Source organism: Phoca vitulina, unplaced genomic scaffold (assembly GCF_004348235.1).
Source record: "Phoca vitulina isolate PV1807 unplaced genomic scaffold, GSC_HSeal_1.0 scaffold82, whole genome shotgun sequence".
Taxonomy (NCBI): domain Eukaryota; kingdom Metazoa; phylum Chordata; class Mammalia; order Carnivora; family Phocidae; genus Phoca; species Phoca vitulina.
The window spans coordinates 3832301-3847752 of NW_022589785.1; the positions used below are offsets into that span (position 1 = coordinate 3832301).

General features: G+C 44.1%; 1 protein-coding gene across 5 annotated transcripts in view; it reads left to right on the forward strand.

The window, feature by feature from the left end:
* Positions 1–15452, forward strand: part of NF2 (neurofibromin 2) — a 75687-nt gene that overhangs the window by 10903 nt on the left and 49332 nt on the right. For 4 of the 5 annotated variants that reach the window (XM_032395015.1, XM_032395014.1, XM_032395013.1 and 1 more), the window contains exon 2: positions 13494–13619. In XM_032395015.1, the coding sequence (XP_032250906.1) occupies positions 13494–13619 (126 nt within the window). Of the gene's footprint in view, positions 1–13493; positions 13654–15452 lie in introns of those variants that run through there. The other variant, XM_032395017.1, reaches the window with a different exon arrangement.

Consider the following 15452-nt stretch of genomic DNA (forward strand, 5'->3'; position numbering starts at 1 on the left):
CGGCTCAGGTCATGATCCCAGGGTCCTGGGGTTGAGCCCCACATCGGGCTCCCTGCTTGGTGGGAAGCTTGCTTCTCCCTCTCCCACTCCCCGTGTTCCCTCTCTCGCTGTGTCTCTCTTTGTCAAATAAATAAATAAAAAAAATCTTAACCACTCTCGGCCAGGTATCTTGCCGAAACTTGAATTAGCTGGGGCCTGGGACAAAACTAGACTGAATCCAAAGGCCTGGGCACTAGGAGGATGAGGCCAGGGATCAGGGTCTTCTGTGACAAAGAATGAGCAGGGAACTACTAGGCCTAAGATTCAGGAGGTACCAAGGTCTAGAGCCAGTCCTCAGGCCGCAAGGCCAGCCAAGCAGCAGTTTGGGTCAAGCCTGGCCAGCATTGGGCTCAGGAGGTCAGCGCACTTTCCTGTGTCTGGTCCAGGTGTATAGTCAGGGTGTTACTTGTATAAAACCATTGAGAGCCCTGAGCTGGTGTTTGAACAACCCCTGGCTTCTAGGCAGAGCTCCTCTGTGTGATCTTGGGCATGTCTCTTCTTTCCCCCACTCCAGGCCTCAGTTCTTAGTCTGAAAAATGAGAGGAAAGAACTTGATTTCAAAGGCCCTCTGCATTAACATCCTATTTTAGGTGATCTGGGCAGAAGCAGCTCATTGCACAACTCCCCCTTTCATATTTCCTTCTTAGGTAAGAAACCATCTCAGGATTTGAGCTTTTAGGTGTGAAAAAAATCTGCTCGAGGACAGGAAGGATATTGCTTAGGGAACAAGAGCTGGTACTCCAGTAGAAGGGGTAAGTTGGTGTGGGTGAAAGTCCTACCGCTGCCACCTGTGGCCTGAGTGATCTTGGACTTACTTCTCGAAGCCTCAGGTGCCACATCTATAAAATAAGGAGAATAATAGTATTTTTCATATAGAATTGTTTTAAGGTGTGAATGAAGTGGACCTTTAATGGGCATTTAGCCCAGGGCCTAACCCTAGTGAGCACTTGGTAAATACTATCTTCTCATGTTATCATGAGATGGGAGTATGGGAGTAAAGCAGAAGGGTCTCATGCTAGAAGGCACTATGAATTTTCTTCTTTAATCATCTTCATTTTCTTTGATTTCCCTTCAGTTTATCCATGCCTTTGCAATTGTAGGCTCTTGGACTCTCTAGTTAGTCTAAATATAATGAGCTGTATCTTACACCATATTTCTGTTTAAGGATCTTCTTTGTAATTGATGTCTGTTTAGCTTGATGTCCACTGTGACAGCAGGATTTTCTTCTGAGTTCTGCCATTTTCATTCCCTATTCTTTTGTCCCCAGTGTGTCATTTTTCTCTTTTCTTTGTTTTTGATGACTTCTCCAATTATTCATGCTAGTTTTGCATTCTTGTCCAAGAACATTTTTGGTGCTTGTTTATTTTTAATTTTAGAAGTTAAAGGCATTTGAGGTCTTAAAAACCCAGAATTGAGTTTTCTCAGAGCTGCTAATCTTTTTAGCCAGCTGGTGATGAGGCTTCTCTGGTTTGTTACAGGATGATGTGTTCCATCCTCCTGTCTGTGCTTTGTCTAATTTAGATTCTAAATCCACATGTTTTAGTACATTTTTAGCACGTAAAAATTTATTACCAAACTAGTGCTGACCTCAGGTGAAAAAAATCTCGAATGAAATCTTCAGTCACTAGTGCGGACTCAAGGTGTTTAGAAATCACTCCAGCCGCCACTAGGTGGGGTCAGAGCACATCATTTCTAAAGGCACTGGGTCCTTTTCCTCTTCCAGCCCTCACTACCGTTCGACTTTTTGCTTCTTTGCCAAATTTGGACTGAGCGTTGGAAAATTCACAAAAGTTCTCTTTTAGGGAGTTACGTTACTTATGGTTTCCCGGTCCACCTTGCCAGTTTTAATCTCCTGGTTTTAGTTGTTTTGATAATTTGACTTTCAGATAAAACTTAAAACTGAAGCCCAGAGTCATTACTAAACTTATCTGAACTGATCTGGAGTTTTAAATTCAGCAACAGTGTCTTTATCTAGTGTATTGACTGGAGATTGACTGGAGATTAAATCAGTCTCATAAATATGTTAAATCTACAACCCACAGTAGTTCTCATCCATCTGCAGACATGTTTACCAGCCCTGTTCACTCATACTTAATCCTTCCAGTGTTGTTAAACCAGTGTCATCATCACTGATGACTGTGAAACTGAATTAAAAGGTCAGGCTAGAAACAGAACCCTAATGTTTATTTCCTTCCAGGCTAGAGTTGGGTTCTTCATGAGCTGGTTTGCATGAATGGAGTAATGCTCTAGCTCTGTTTTGCTGGGAATTTTTTTGAAACAATGTGCTTTTAAATACAAACTGTAATTTTTGTGATGTCCAGGGCAGGAGGAGTTAATCAATTGGATAATACTTAGTCATGGGTTGTATTTCGGTCTGCTAGTTACCTCATAGTTAGACATTTAAAATTTAGCTCTCTGTCTACCTGCACTGATTTACAGTTGTTTCCTATTTGTAGCTCTCTGCAGAATTATTATTTCAACATTTGTGATTATTGTTATTTGCTGAATATCAACAGTGTGCTAGGTGCTAAAAAAGATTATTTCTCAGCAACATTACAATGACCACTTTTGTTACATTAGAGAGTTTATTATTAATACAGTCAGCTCCTGATTATTGGGAGTAAGGAACACAGTAGCAGTAGCAGGACCTGAGTAAGGAAGAAGCAGGTAGAAAGCACACATAAATTAGATGTTAAGTGTTATTTACATGCCTGAAAATGATTTTAAGATATAGAATGGAATGTTAAAGGATTAAAAGAAAATTATTGGGGCGCCTGGGTGGCTCAGTCGGTTAAGCGTCTGCCTTCGGCTCAGGTCATGTCCTGGGATCCAGCCCCACATCAGGCTCCCTGCTCAGCGGGGAATCTGCTTCTCCCTCTTCCCCTCCCCCTGCTTTTGCTTTCTCTCTCACTTGCTCTCTCTCTCTCAAATATATGAATAAAATCTTAAAAGAGAAAATTATTATAGCAGTAGAAAAAGTGCTACATGGCTTATACAAAACCATCTCAAGCTCATAGACTCAGAGGGTGTTAATCCTCAAAGACCACTTGATGATTGTGGAAGCTGAGACCCAGAGAGGTTAAGTGACTTTCCCAACACAGCAGGTTTGGGTGTTTTATAGCTATTTGACAAGGCTATGATTGCTCTCATGTTGTGAGCTAAATTCCAAAGACAGAGATTGTCTTCTTTGCTTTTGGGGGACTGTATTGCTTTTATAGCTCCGTAACTGTATGGTTTCTTTTTGCTCTGTCATCTGTCAGCTGACTTTGAAACGCCTCATCTTTTTTCATAGCATCATAAAATCGGGGCCTTGCACGGGGCATAAGAGATTGACAGAAGAAGAAACCGAGGCCCAGTGGAGTTGTGTGGCTCACTCAGGGTTATATATAGGCTTGTGTGTGCGGTAGAGGGAGGGAGTTTAGGATCCAGATCCCCTCTCTGGATTCACTGCTCTCTCCACTGTGGCAGAAAACATGCCAGAAGCTACAAAAATAAGGACTTCTTTTTTTCCCCCTAGAAAACTATCATTCATTTAGTTTTGAAAGACTGAGAGTTTAAAACCTCCATTTTGTGGCTTCCTGAGGTGTTGTGATTTGTTTCTTACTAGTTTCTTTTGTTCTGTGGAAGTTTTTCTTGGTTGGTTCCCTGAGATTTGGATTTCCTTGCCAAGGAATTTTTAGAGAGAAAAAATCAGTGTGTGTCACCAAAGGGGGAAAATACATACCTTAAGACCCAATTATGCAATTAGAATTTTAATACGGAGTGTCATATATTCTTCCTTCTTCATTGCAATCGTTACTTAGAAGACTAGAAGCTACTCAGAATCCTTATCTGGTCATCATCATCATCATCATCACCATCAACATCATCAGCCAACCAGAAGCACTTACAGAGTGGCCACAGGTTATGCAGCACCTGCTCGGATTCTGGGAGACTTAAAAGTGTGTGTGTCTGTGTGGTGTGTGCGTAGTAATCCTTGCCTTCAAGGAGTTTGTGATCTGCAAGATTGGAGGAAAGACAGGAATCTTGGGGAAAGACAAACACATTTCCTGTGTATGTAAAGTACCTATTGACTCACTTACCTGGATTTGGACGGGGGAAGGGGACAGTGGTGAGGTAAAGGAACGGACTTTAGAAGGATCTGGTTCTGGATAAATGGAAGCACGATGGTTTGCTGACTTGGGAGGGGACAGGCTGGGTTGTGACAAGCAGGGTAATTGGTTGGAGGGAGGAAGTAATTGGTGGAGGGCCTTGAAACCAGTAATTTAAATAGATTTGGCAAACAACAGATGATTGGAGGACTGGGAGAGGAAATTTACTGGCTGTGGTTGATTAAGGCAGAAACTGACAGGCAAGAGGTTGGAGGTGGGGTTTTTTGCAAAGAGAAGGTTTTTGCCCAGATTTAGATGAGGGATGTAGGGGTTGTGATTGGTAGAGTAGAAAAGTTAATCTCTTTTTTTGGAGGATCCCCTTTTCCCCTGTGTTGGGAAATAATGGCTGACTAGGCTTGGGGTGTCCTTTACCTGTGACAGGACACGGCTTGATAGTTTTGCAATTTTGGCTCATGAGACATAAGACCCCACTTCTGTGGTGTGGGGATACCACACCCTGAGTTGGGGCGTGTCGGTTTTACCCCTGCGTTACTATACTTTTTTATCCTCTTTGATTACCAGAATAGATTTTAATGGAGCTCATTATTCACTTACTGCACAGCAAAATCCTTTTTGTAACTTTTTCCATTGTGTTTATCTTGTAAATAGAAGTATTTGGCATCTAGGTTTTTTGTTTTTTGTTTTTTTCCCCAAAATGGTTAAATAAAAGTTGTATTTAGGTTAACATCTTAAATTTTCTAGACTTTTGTAAACCGGTTCTTATAGGCCAGCCATGACTGTAGAAGTCAGTCAGGGATAAATATTGAGAAGGGAAATCACAGTCATCCTTGGTTTTCCGTTTCTGACATAGTGGTAAACACGTGGCACATGTCCTGAGCCCAGAGAGACACTGTTCCTTCATTGCTGTATCTGTAAGGGGGCTAACCTCTTGACAATTTTTATGGCAAATGCTAGGGCAGCTTGTGAGCTAAATGCTAATAAGTGAATGCTGGGTTTGTCTGTTCTCTTTCATCTTCTGTGGAGTAGACAGCTAATCGAATAGCATTCCTTGTGTGGCTGAAAAATCTAGTCCCCCAGACCTCTATGAAATGGAATGTTGTTTCTCTAGTAGCTTTTTCCAGATTTGAGTCTCCTCTGTAAAGTCGAAGTTTCTCTGTGGTCTAATTCGTGGGCATTTCACATATGGTGGCCAAAGGTGATTCTCTTTTTTCAAGAACGTTGTCATTTAGTCTAGTTGTTCTAGCTATGGCCTTTTCCCGTCATGTGGCTGGCTGGTTTCCTACTGACCCTCCCTGGTTCTATCAGTAAGGGAGAGGGATTCGATTGTTGATGGCTGCATGGCCCAAGGAAAGCAGTGGGAGAACTGCAGTGTGAAGGCTCGGAAGTAAAAAAAAAAAAACAAATGGTAGTTTTAGGGCTGTGAGTCTAAACGTGGCCAACTGTAAGATGACTGTTGTGGATGTTATTCATAACGTTTCCCCGGTTAATAGACCCCAATCAGCGCTCTAGTTTATTGGTGCCAGTTGCTTCCTACAACAGAAAAGTGCTCTGTTCCTGCCGCGGACGGTGAGTGCTTAGTGCTATTTACTTAAAACATTCTAGGTTGATAAATTACAAGCACTTCACTTTGGGTAAAGCTCATAAATCCAGCCCCTACGAAAAATAACAAGCTGACAACACTTAGTCCTGTTTATAAAGTTCAGACGCATCTATCTTTGATAGAGGCTCGAGTATGTATCTATGAAATGGCACTGCAGCCTGTTAAAGTAAGAGCCACAAAGCGAGAAGCATTGTACTTCCAGGCTCCCCACCATTAGCCCCCTCCCGCTTGAAGGGCACCTCGAGGACGAGGCCTGCAGAGCAGGAGCTTACACACCGTGGAGTCCAGATTTGCGCCCCCTCCTGCTTTTCTTCTTCCCACAAATCACCTTTCTCACTCCCGGCACCTCTCTTTTCCTGTCTGCAAAATGATCATCTGCCTGTGAGCATCCCTCCTCTCCAGTAGGTTGAGATGAGGCGCGGAGCCGTGGTGGTGTGCACGGAGCAGTTTGAACACTCGGGCCAGGTGGAGAGACATGGGCCTCAGTGACACTTAAGCAGAACCAGGAGTGGTTCTATTTTTGGCAGTCTGTTCAGGAAAAATGACAAACCCTAACAAAAAGGCCTTTAAGTAGTTTAAGTGCCAAGCCCGAAAGGCTTACGTGCTAACAGGTATCAGAAAAGGAAATATTTTAATAAAAAAATAAACATGAGACTCATCCCCCTGGCCTGGCTCCTTGGAGATCTGGCAGGTGTTGTCAGGGGATGCATGACCGCTCGGAAGCTGGGACCGAGCGGCGTGGTTCCCCATCAACTTGTGGAGAGTCCGAAGCGTCACATGCATCGGGCTGAAGCTGCGTTTTCAGTACCGCATTGAACATTCAGTACTGCAGATAGGGTAATTATGCTGCTTGTCAGATACTAGAAAAGTGCAAAGAACATTCCTTCACTTTGCAACAGCTTGGACCCAAGCGGCAGACATGCTGTTCCCTCCGGCTGGCATGACCTCCCTTTCTTTAGCCCCTTCACCAGGGTACCAACTGCTGCCTGGCTCCCAAAACCCGGCTCAGACAGTGTCTCCTCTATGAAGCCCCTGACCCCACCCCCAGGCCTGAGCTGTGTTCCTGCAGCACTCTATTCTGTTAGCATTTACCAGGGTGCGTTTTCGTGATCCATTTACCTACCTGTCTTCCCTGTCAGACATGAATGGGGACAGTGTCTTGTCCTGAACTCATCATTTATCTCTTGTGCCGAGCACAATGACTAGGACGTAGTGGGTGCTCAATAAATGTTTGTCAAATGAGTGATAGCATGGTTAGCTCGATGAGAATTGATGGTGTCCTTTCTGATCTGTCATCCATCATCCATGGAGTGAAACAGGACCGGGAGGCTTTACACGGCACCACTTGAGAATGTAAGGAGAGGAGGAGGGGTTCGAATGAATAATAACCACCCTTTATTGAGTATTTACCGTGGGCTGGGCACTATATTTACTAAAGTATTTAGGATTTTATTTTATTTTATTTTTATTAAAGATTTTTATTTATTGAGAGAGAGAGAATGATAGAGAGCATGAGAGGGTCAGAGGGAGAAGCAGACGCCCTGCTGAGCAGGGAGCCCGACGTGGGACTTGATCCCGGGACTCCAGGATCATGACCTGAGCCGAAGGCAGTCGCCTAACCAACTGAGCCACCTAGGCGCCCTGTATTTAGGCTTTTAAAATATATTAATGCACTTAATCCTTAGATCAGTCTGCTAAGACAGGGTCTGTTTATCATCCCCTTTGCAAAGCACAAGGAAATTCAATAACTTGCCCAAGGTCACACAGTGACAGTGCTGAGATTCATACTGATGTTTAGGTAACTGTCACCTACCTATGCCTCTTAGACTGGTTCCTGGAAAGAATTAAACCCTAGTGTACAGAGGTAGCCACCTTAGGTAATTATTTAACTTCTCTCCCTTGTATCTAGAATAGATATGGTTATATTCCATCCTTGGGAAGAAAAAAGGAGAAAACAATCACCTGAATAACCTTTTGGTAGATAACTACTTTCTGTGGTTAAAATGAGAGAGGTGGAGTTTGTTGACAAAGAATTGGTTTTAGGTGGTAGTTTTGGTCCTTTTGGAAGCACGGCGATATTCACCAAACTGAACTATAAATGCTTTCATTTCCTACAAGGACCATCTAAGTTGTTTTTTTCCTTTATTTAAGTGATCTCTGCACCCAACGTGGGGCTCAAACTCACAACCCTGAGATCAAGAGTCGCATGCTCCACTGACTGAGCCAGCCAGGCACCCCCATCTGAGCTTTTTTGCCTCTAGACCTTTGCATACACTATTGCCTGTGCCTGGAACACACTACCCTGCTCGCTCCTTCCCCAAGCCTGGTCTTCACTTGGCTCCTCTTTCCCACCATAAGAGTAGATTTAGATACCATTTCCCACCCCTCCAGGATAGAGGGTCCCTTCTGAGGGGTCCCTACAGCCTCTGAGGGTCCCTGTGTGGCACTCACAAGTGTTGTAGCACTGGAACCACACCTGGAGTTGATTATTGTGTGTAGGGTGAGGGAGGTGATTATCTGTTCCTGATTGACTAATGCCCTAGTCCTGTTCTGTAAGAGCAGAAACCGTCTTCTTTCTCTCTTTATCTCCTGCACCTTGGGTGGTGCTTGGACACAATGTGTGTTCACCAAGTATTTGTTGAAGGATTTTTTTTAAAATCCTTTTTTTAAAAAAGATTTTATTTATTTATTTGACAGCACAAGCAGGGGGAAGGGCAGAGGGAGAGGGAGAGGCAGGCCCCCCACTGAGCAGGGAGCCTGATGTGGGGCTTGATCCTAGGACCCTGGGATCATGACCTGAGCCGAAGGCGACACTTAACCGACTGAGCCACCCAGGCGCCCCAGATTATTATTATTATTATTTTAAAGCTTTTATTTATTTATTTGATAGAGAGAGATAGGGAACACAAGCAGGGAGAGTGTGAGGGAGAAGCAGGCTTCACGCCGAGCTGGGAGCCCGATGCGGGGCTCGGTCCCAGGACCCTGGGATCATGACCTGAGCCGAAGGCAGATGGTTAACGGCTGAGCCACCCAGGCACCCTGTCCCGGATTATTTTTTTTGAGAGCAAGACCGTGTGCGAGCTGGGAAGGAGGGGAATGGGGGGGAGGGGCAAGGGGAGAGGGAGAGAGAGAATCCTAAGCAGGTCCACGCCCAGCATGGGGCCCGATATAGGGCTCAATCTCATGACCCTGAAATCAAGACCTGAGCCAAAATCAAGAGTTGGACACCTAACCGACTACATCACCCAGGCGCCCATAATGGGGGCTAATTTTGCTTAAAGTTTTTGAGACTTGGGTTTTTGAAGTAGGCAAGTCTTCTGTTAGACGGCCATTGTTTGCTGTGTCTTGTATGTACAAAGTCACCTGGGCACTGTGGGCAACAGAGATGACCGATATCGCTCTTGCTCTGCGGCGCCTACAATCTTGGGAGACATTCAGACGTTCAGGTCACGTCACAGCATCAGCACAATGCAGTGGGTCACTGATAAAACTGTAAAGATGGGCACGGTCACATTCTGGTGAGTCAGCTGGCACCAGAGAAGCCTCCCTTCACAGAGTGTCATGGGAACCACCTGGAGCAGCTGTGACCCGTGGTTCTTGTTTGTAAAGAAGTAGAGGCCCAAATTAGGAGGACTAAGCAAGCCTCATACACTTGGGGAAGGGCATGTTGAAAAATAGAACCTCATGTAGGTACACAACATGCTGGAGGTTAGATTTAACCCAAAAGAAAAACTTCTTAATTACTTAATGATAGAGCATCTTCTTTTATAAATAGAGCTAATAAGAGTTTAAATCAAATGTATTTAGAACATCTCTACTTGGTTTCCTCCAGCACTTTAACTTATCCTAACACTTAGTTGCTCATCTATTCCTCCTGTCTGCCATCTCTCCTCTAGTGGAACCACCTGGTGCTCAAGCCAGAAATGCAGGTGGCACTCTTCATTCTTGCTCCCTCAGTCCCTACCAGCACTCAGGAGTCAGCTCTGCGACTGCCTCTTTTCCAATTCTCAGGCTGTCTTCTCTCTCTCCCACTGCCTTCTTCAAGGCGGGAGTTGGCCTCCTTTCTGCTTTTCTTGATTCCAGGCTCCTTTTCTCCAACCCATTCTCTGCCCTGTTGATGGAAACATATTCCAGAATATTGATCTGATCCCATCACTCCTCTTCCCAAGAGTCTTCAAGGACTCCATGGCGAGCCCCCTGGCCCCCACATGGTGCCACATTCCCACCACACCCCATCTTGAGTTCAGGGTGTTTGTCTCAGCTCTACCAGATGACTTGCATTTCACTGTAGATATCATGATTTTTTTTTTTTTTTAAAGATTTTGTTTATTTATTTGACAGAGAGAGAGACAGTGAGAGCAGGAACACAAGCAGGGGGAGTGGGAGAGGGAGAAGCAGGCCTCCCGCCAAGCAGGGAGACCGATGCGGGACTCGATCCCAGGACCCTGGGATCATGACCTGAGCTGAAGGCAGACGCTCAACGACTGAGCCACCCAGGCGCCCATGATTTTCTTTTTTAGAATTCTTTCTTTCCCTCCTTCATCTAACTCTCACTTGTTCTCTAAAGCCTTTTCTTTTTTTTTTAAGATTTTATTTATTTATTTGACAGAGAGAGACACAGAGGGAACACAAGCAGGGGGGAGTGGGAGAGGGAGAAGCAGGCTCCCCACTGAGCAGGGAGCCCGATGCGGGGCTCGATCCCAGGACCCTGGGATCAAGACCTGAGCCGAAGGCAGACGCTTAACGACTGAGCCACCCAGGCGCCCCTAAAGCCTTTTCTGACTTAGGTCCTTGCTTGTGTCTCCCACAGGGACCACGAGTCCACCATTTTGCATTCTCCGTGTCTGACATTGGGCACATAGGATGTGCTCTGTAGTGCTTATTGAAAGAGAGGGAGCAGAGGCTTTAATTCACATTGAGCTGTAAAGGAGCAATATCTGGCTCTTCCAAGAATGGGTTTGGTTTCAGGGCAAGAGAAGTATTATGACATCAGTTTCTTACTGGAAAAGTTGGTTGGGGAGTGCTGGTATAGAGCAAGACAAATGGAAGACCTCAGAGCAGAAGAGGCCATTGAGGAACTGAAGGGGTTTCCTACCTTAGATCACCAGGAAAAAGGCCAGTGTCTGATTCAGAAAGCTGCCAAAGAATCTGTGACTCAGTTTCCTTATTTATACTTAAAGGGAAGGGTCTACAGTAGGTAGTTACTCTGGCTCACATCTGACTCTGACATTCTATGATCCTTACAGTCAAAGTTAAGAATCTTGAATAGGGCATTCTGAATTGGTGTGAGACTTCCCCCCCCCCCCTCACCTTATTGCAAGCTTCTTGGGAACAAAGACATTGTCTATTCCCATTTGGCAAGGATCGTTTTGCATTTTAAAAACAAAGAAGTAGAAAGGAATACAGGAAAACTGCATTAATATGATACTATGCTTGAGAATTTAAACTCCCCCAAAGTCAAGAAATTCGCTCATCATCCTCTTCGCAGCTTTGGTTCAGATGCACTGCACATCCAGCTTGTGGACGGCCCCTCCGTGGCCGGGCCCGGCCCCACTGTGGCCGGGAGTTATGGCAGCCTGGGAATCGATGCTGTGATCTTCCTGGCCCTTGGGTATTTCACTTCTCCAAGTTAATATCTGTTCTTTAGCGTTACATTATCTCGTAGAAAGGTAGTCATTTATAATTTATATACTGTGTACTGGCTTAAAATAGAGACAAGAGGATAATCAGCATCCCGAAGCTTCTAGTTTTCCAAAGTAATATTTCTTCAGTGAAGTCTGCCTGTAGGAATTAAAAACCTGCCTTGAATTAAAAAACCCTTTGTGGGGCGCCTGGGTGGCTCAGTTGTTAAGCGTCTGCCTTCGGCTCAGGTCATGATCCCAGGGTCCAGGGATCGAGCCCCGCATCGGGCTCCCTGCTCTGCGGGAGGCCTGCTTCTCCCTCTCCCACTCCCCCTGCTTGTGTTCCCTCTCTCACTGTGTCTCTCTCTCTCAAATAAATAAATAAAATCTTAAAAAAAAAAAAATAAAAAACCCTTTATGCTATTGTCAGACTGGAGAAATGCGTGTGCCGACAAACATTTAGTAAGCCTTACAGAAGGGGAAGATCATCATGTTTTTTTTTTTTTTTTTTTTTTAATAAAACTTGTCATTTAATTTTATTCTACTCAAAATCATTTCTGAAGACCTCAACCTTTGGAGTGTTCCAGGGGCCTCACTAAAGTCCCGGAGAGGTGATGGGGCAGAGCTGGAAGGGTAGACAGAAGAAATGGCCCCAGTAAAGGACAAAAGCCAATTCATATCTCAGCCACTTGTCTGCTGCAGTTTTGGTGCCCTTCCATCTAGCTTGCTACTTTGCTCTTTGACTGTAAACACAGAGAAGGGTTGGGCTTTCCTGTTGAGTACCTCGTAGAGAACACACTGTTCATTCATATATATTAAAAATAGAAGGCCTAGTTGAAAAATCCTCTGTACAATCAGGTTTTAGCAAAAGCCAATCAGTTATCAGAGGTCTAACTTATTTTTTCCTTCTTGCCTTTATAACATGTCTCTAAACCCTAAATTTTCTCCTTTTCCTTTTCATTATGCATCTTCCGTGTGCCAGGACATTGGGAGAAGATTTCTAATGAGGGCAGGAGAAGGACAGATGCTTCTGCAGTCGAGTGGTCTTGCCCTTCCTGTGTTTGGCGACTTTGCATTTGAATCCCCAAATTATTCTTACTTTGACCTCCATCTCTGGGATGTGTCTCATGTGCTCACAGCTGTACCCGGTGTATATCTGAATGTCCACCAGATTGGGGGGGGGTGATGAGGCTGGGGGGTGAGCCCAGCAAGGGGGCTAGTGTGGGACATCCTGGGTGATTTAACTTGGAAGCCACAAGGTGGCAACATTTACTAAGCGGCTGGGCATTTTCTTCTCTCATTAAGATGTTGAACTTGCTTTTCCATTTTCTCAGATTGAAAAGCTGAGAAAAGGGTTTAGCAGCCATTGCTTTAGGTCCTTTCAGAAAGTGAAACTGTAGGATAAATGTGCTGCAGTATATTGGTGTCTGTTCATCCCCTGGGTTTAGATACCAAGAGTTTGAAATTGCTCCGTGTGACTGTGGCTGAGTCACCTCTCCTTTGGCCTCAGTTACGCATCAGGATAGGAGAGATGTGTGGTTGGGCTGACTGGTAGCTAATGGTTCTTTTTGTGCGTGATTTATGACTTCAGTTACAAGTTACTCCCCTCTGTTGCTTTTTAAAAAAAACTTCCAGTAAAACTAGTCTTTAAAACAAAACAAAACAAAACAAAAACCCAGTAGCTTTTTATCAAAGGACAGTGTCATGATTAAAAAAAAAAAAAAAAATCAACGACAAAGTCTCAAAGAAATTAATGTCCTAGAAGCTAGCCATCTCCTTGGGTTAACTCAAGAGGCTAGACTCTCCTAAATGAGGATGCTTATTTACCAGCTTTCCTAAATTAGCAGCTTTGGGGATATTAAGATCTGTAAGGAACTGTCCAAGGGAGGTATTGTGTATGCTTTGCAGTGATTAAGCCATTAAGCTCTAATTGGTATTTTCCCACTCACGGTTTGTGTAGGAAGCTTTAAAATTATTTAGGAATTCTGTGCTCATCAGCCATCTTAGTGTCATCCCCACATTTTAGAACCCGAGAGCAGGAAGTGCAAAGAAAAGGTTTTTGTTCAAGCGGATTATGACTTTTGCTCACAATACCCTCCCTGTTGGTCTGTTATATTGCAGATGAAGTGGAAAGGGAAGGACCTGTTTGACTTGGTGTGCCGGACCCTGGGGCTTCGGGAAACTTGGTTCTTTGGACTGCAGTACACGATCAAGGATACCGTGGCCTGGCTCAAAATGGACAAGAAGGTTGGGCTGGAACTTGATGAGACCAGTGAGGCTGGTGTGTGCTCTGGTTTTTCCCTGAGCATGTGCCTAGCTACTTTGCTCATCATGGGGCACTAGGGACACCCAGTAGAGAAGGGGGCAAGTCCTGAAGTAAGTCGTGTAGAGAACAGGTCCCGGAGATGCCACAGGCTTTCTGCTCCTCCTAGGCCAGCAGAACCAACCAGGATGAAGCTGTTGCCCTCCCTGGCTTCTTTACTCATCGTCACCAGGCTGATTGCTTCTGGCTTTATGCTGTTCAATTTATTGAACCACTAGTCAGGCTTTATGAATAAAAATTACTATTACATTATTATCCTTTTTTTTTTTTTTTTAAATAGTTTATGTCTTTGAAAGATTTGCCTGGGACTCATGTTCTTTAGGGAATGTTTAAGTCTTTTTTGAGAAACACTGTGGCCCAATTCAATTTAGTCATTAACATGATCCAAGGAATAGAGAGTGCCCCACTTCCTTTGGTGAAGAAACAATGTCTGTTTTTTCTTTATGATTCTCTGGGCCTTCTGAGGTTTGGAAGACAAGTTGGGGCTCCCGGCAGTTCTAATGTGGCTTAGAAATGGATATTACCTAAGGAAACTGCTGTCTGCACGGATTTATGTGTGCACACACACGAAGGCACACTTACCTACTTACCTGCCTACCTAACCATGAAGACGTTTGGGAACAGGGCCATTTTTTTGTTGTTAGTAGCCCCTAAAAGACCCCTAGATCTCAAAGTAAGTCAATACCCTCTGCAATTGATTTTATCATCTGCTGCATGGCGTGATAGACAATGAACGCCTCCTGTTTTTTGTTTTTTTTTATAAGTTTGACTCTAAGCACAAGTGTTCAAATTGTGTTTCCATCTGTACACAGTAATCTGAATCTTCATGTTGGAATCTCCGCTGGTTATAAATTTCGTATGGTAATTCCCAATGGTCATGAGCATCAGAGTGCCACCATGTGCCGTTATCAGTGAGAGAGTCCTAGATCTGGTTTATTTTGGGTCTCCTGGACATTGCCACCTGGAATTTGGGCAGGAGCACGAAGAATTATCTGCCTAAGACAGCAAAACTTTCTGTATCTTTTTGTGATTCTCCGCAAAGTAAATTTTAAATCATACCTGAGTATTGGCCAAATGGATATTAGATTGGGGGCATCAGGAGCCATGGAACCTTGCTGCTCAAAGGAAATAAATTATGACACATGTTAATGGAGCCTTGTAGCCTGTCACATGGCATGTTTATGTCCTGAAATGAAATTCATTCTGGAGAGCAGATGGTTCAGGCTTTTCAGTGGGTGGATGAAATTGTTCGAAGATTAAAGACAGTGTGGTTTACGGACTGTGCTCAAGTATTTTGTAGGCATCTCTGGAGGTTCCTTGAAACAAAGGGTTGCCACCATGGACACATTTCACTTTTGTTGCTCAATTAATATTTAGAGGATTTCACAAAGATGAGGTTCATCATCTCTAAGCTCCCTCCCAATATGGACCTAAACGTTGGGGGTTGACAGGAAGAAAAAAGAATAAAGGAGGATTCCCACAAGTTCAGAAAATTAAAAAAACCTCAGCCTACTGTAAAGGATAGTGCCCAAGACCTTTGAGCTATAAATTTCTAGTTTTTAACTATCTCTGTGGCCTTGAGAACATCTGTGCCTTAATAATCTTAGCTCCACTCACCCCTTGAGGATATTGATTAATTTGGTTCAGAAACGCCATGTGAGGTGAACATTACCCCTTGTTATAGATGGCTTTGTGAATGCTTCAAACTGTAAGATCATAACCTTTGGGAAATGTGATGAATTTGGAGAGGGAAAAAT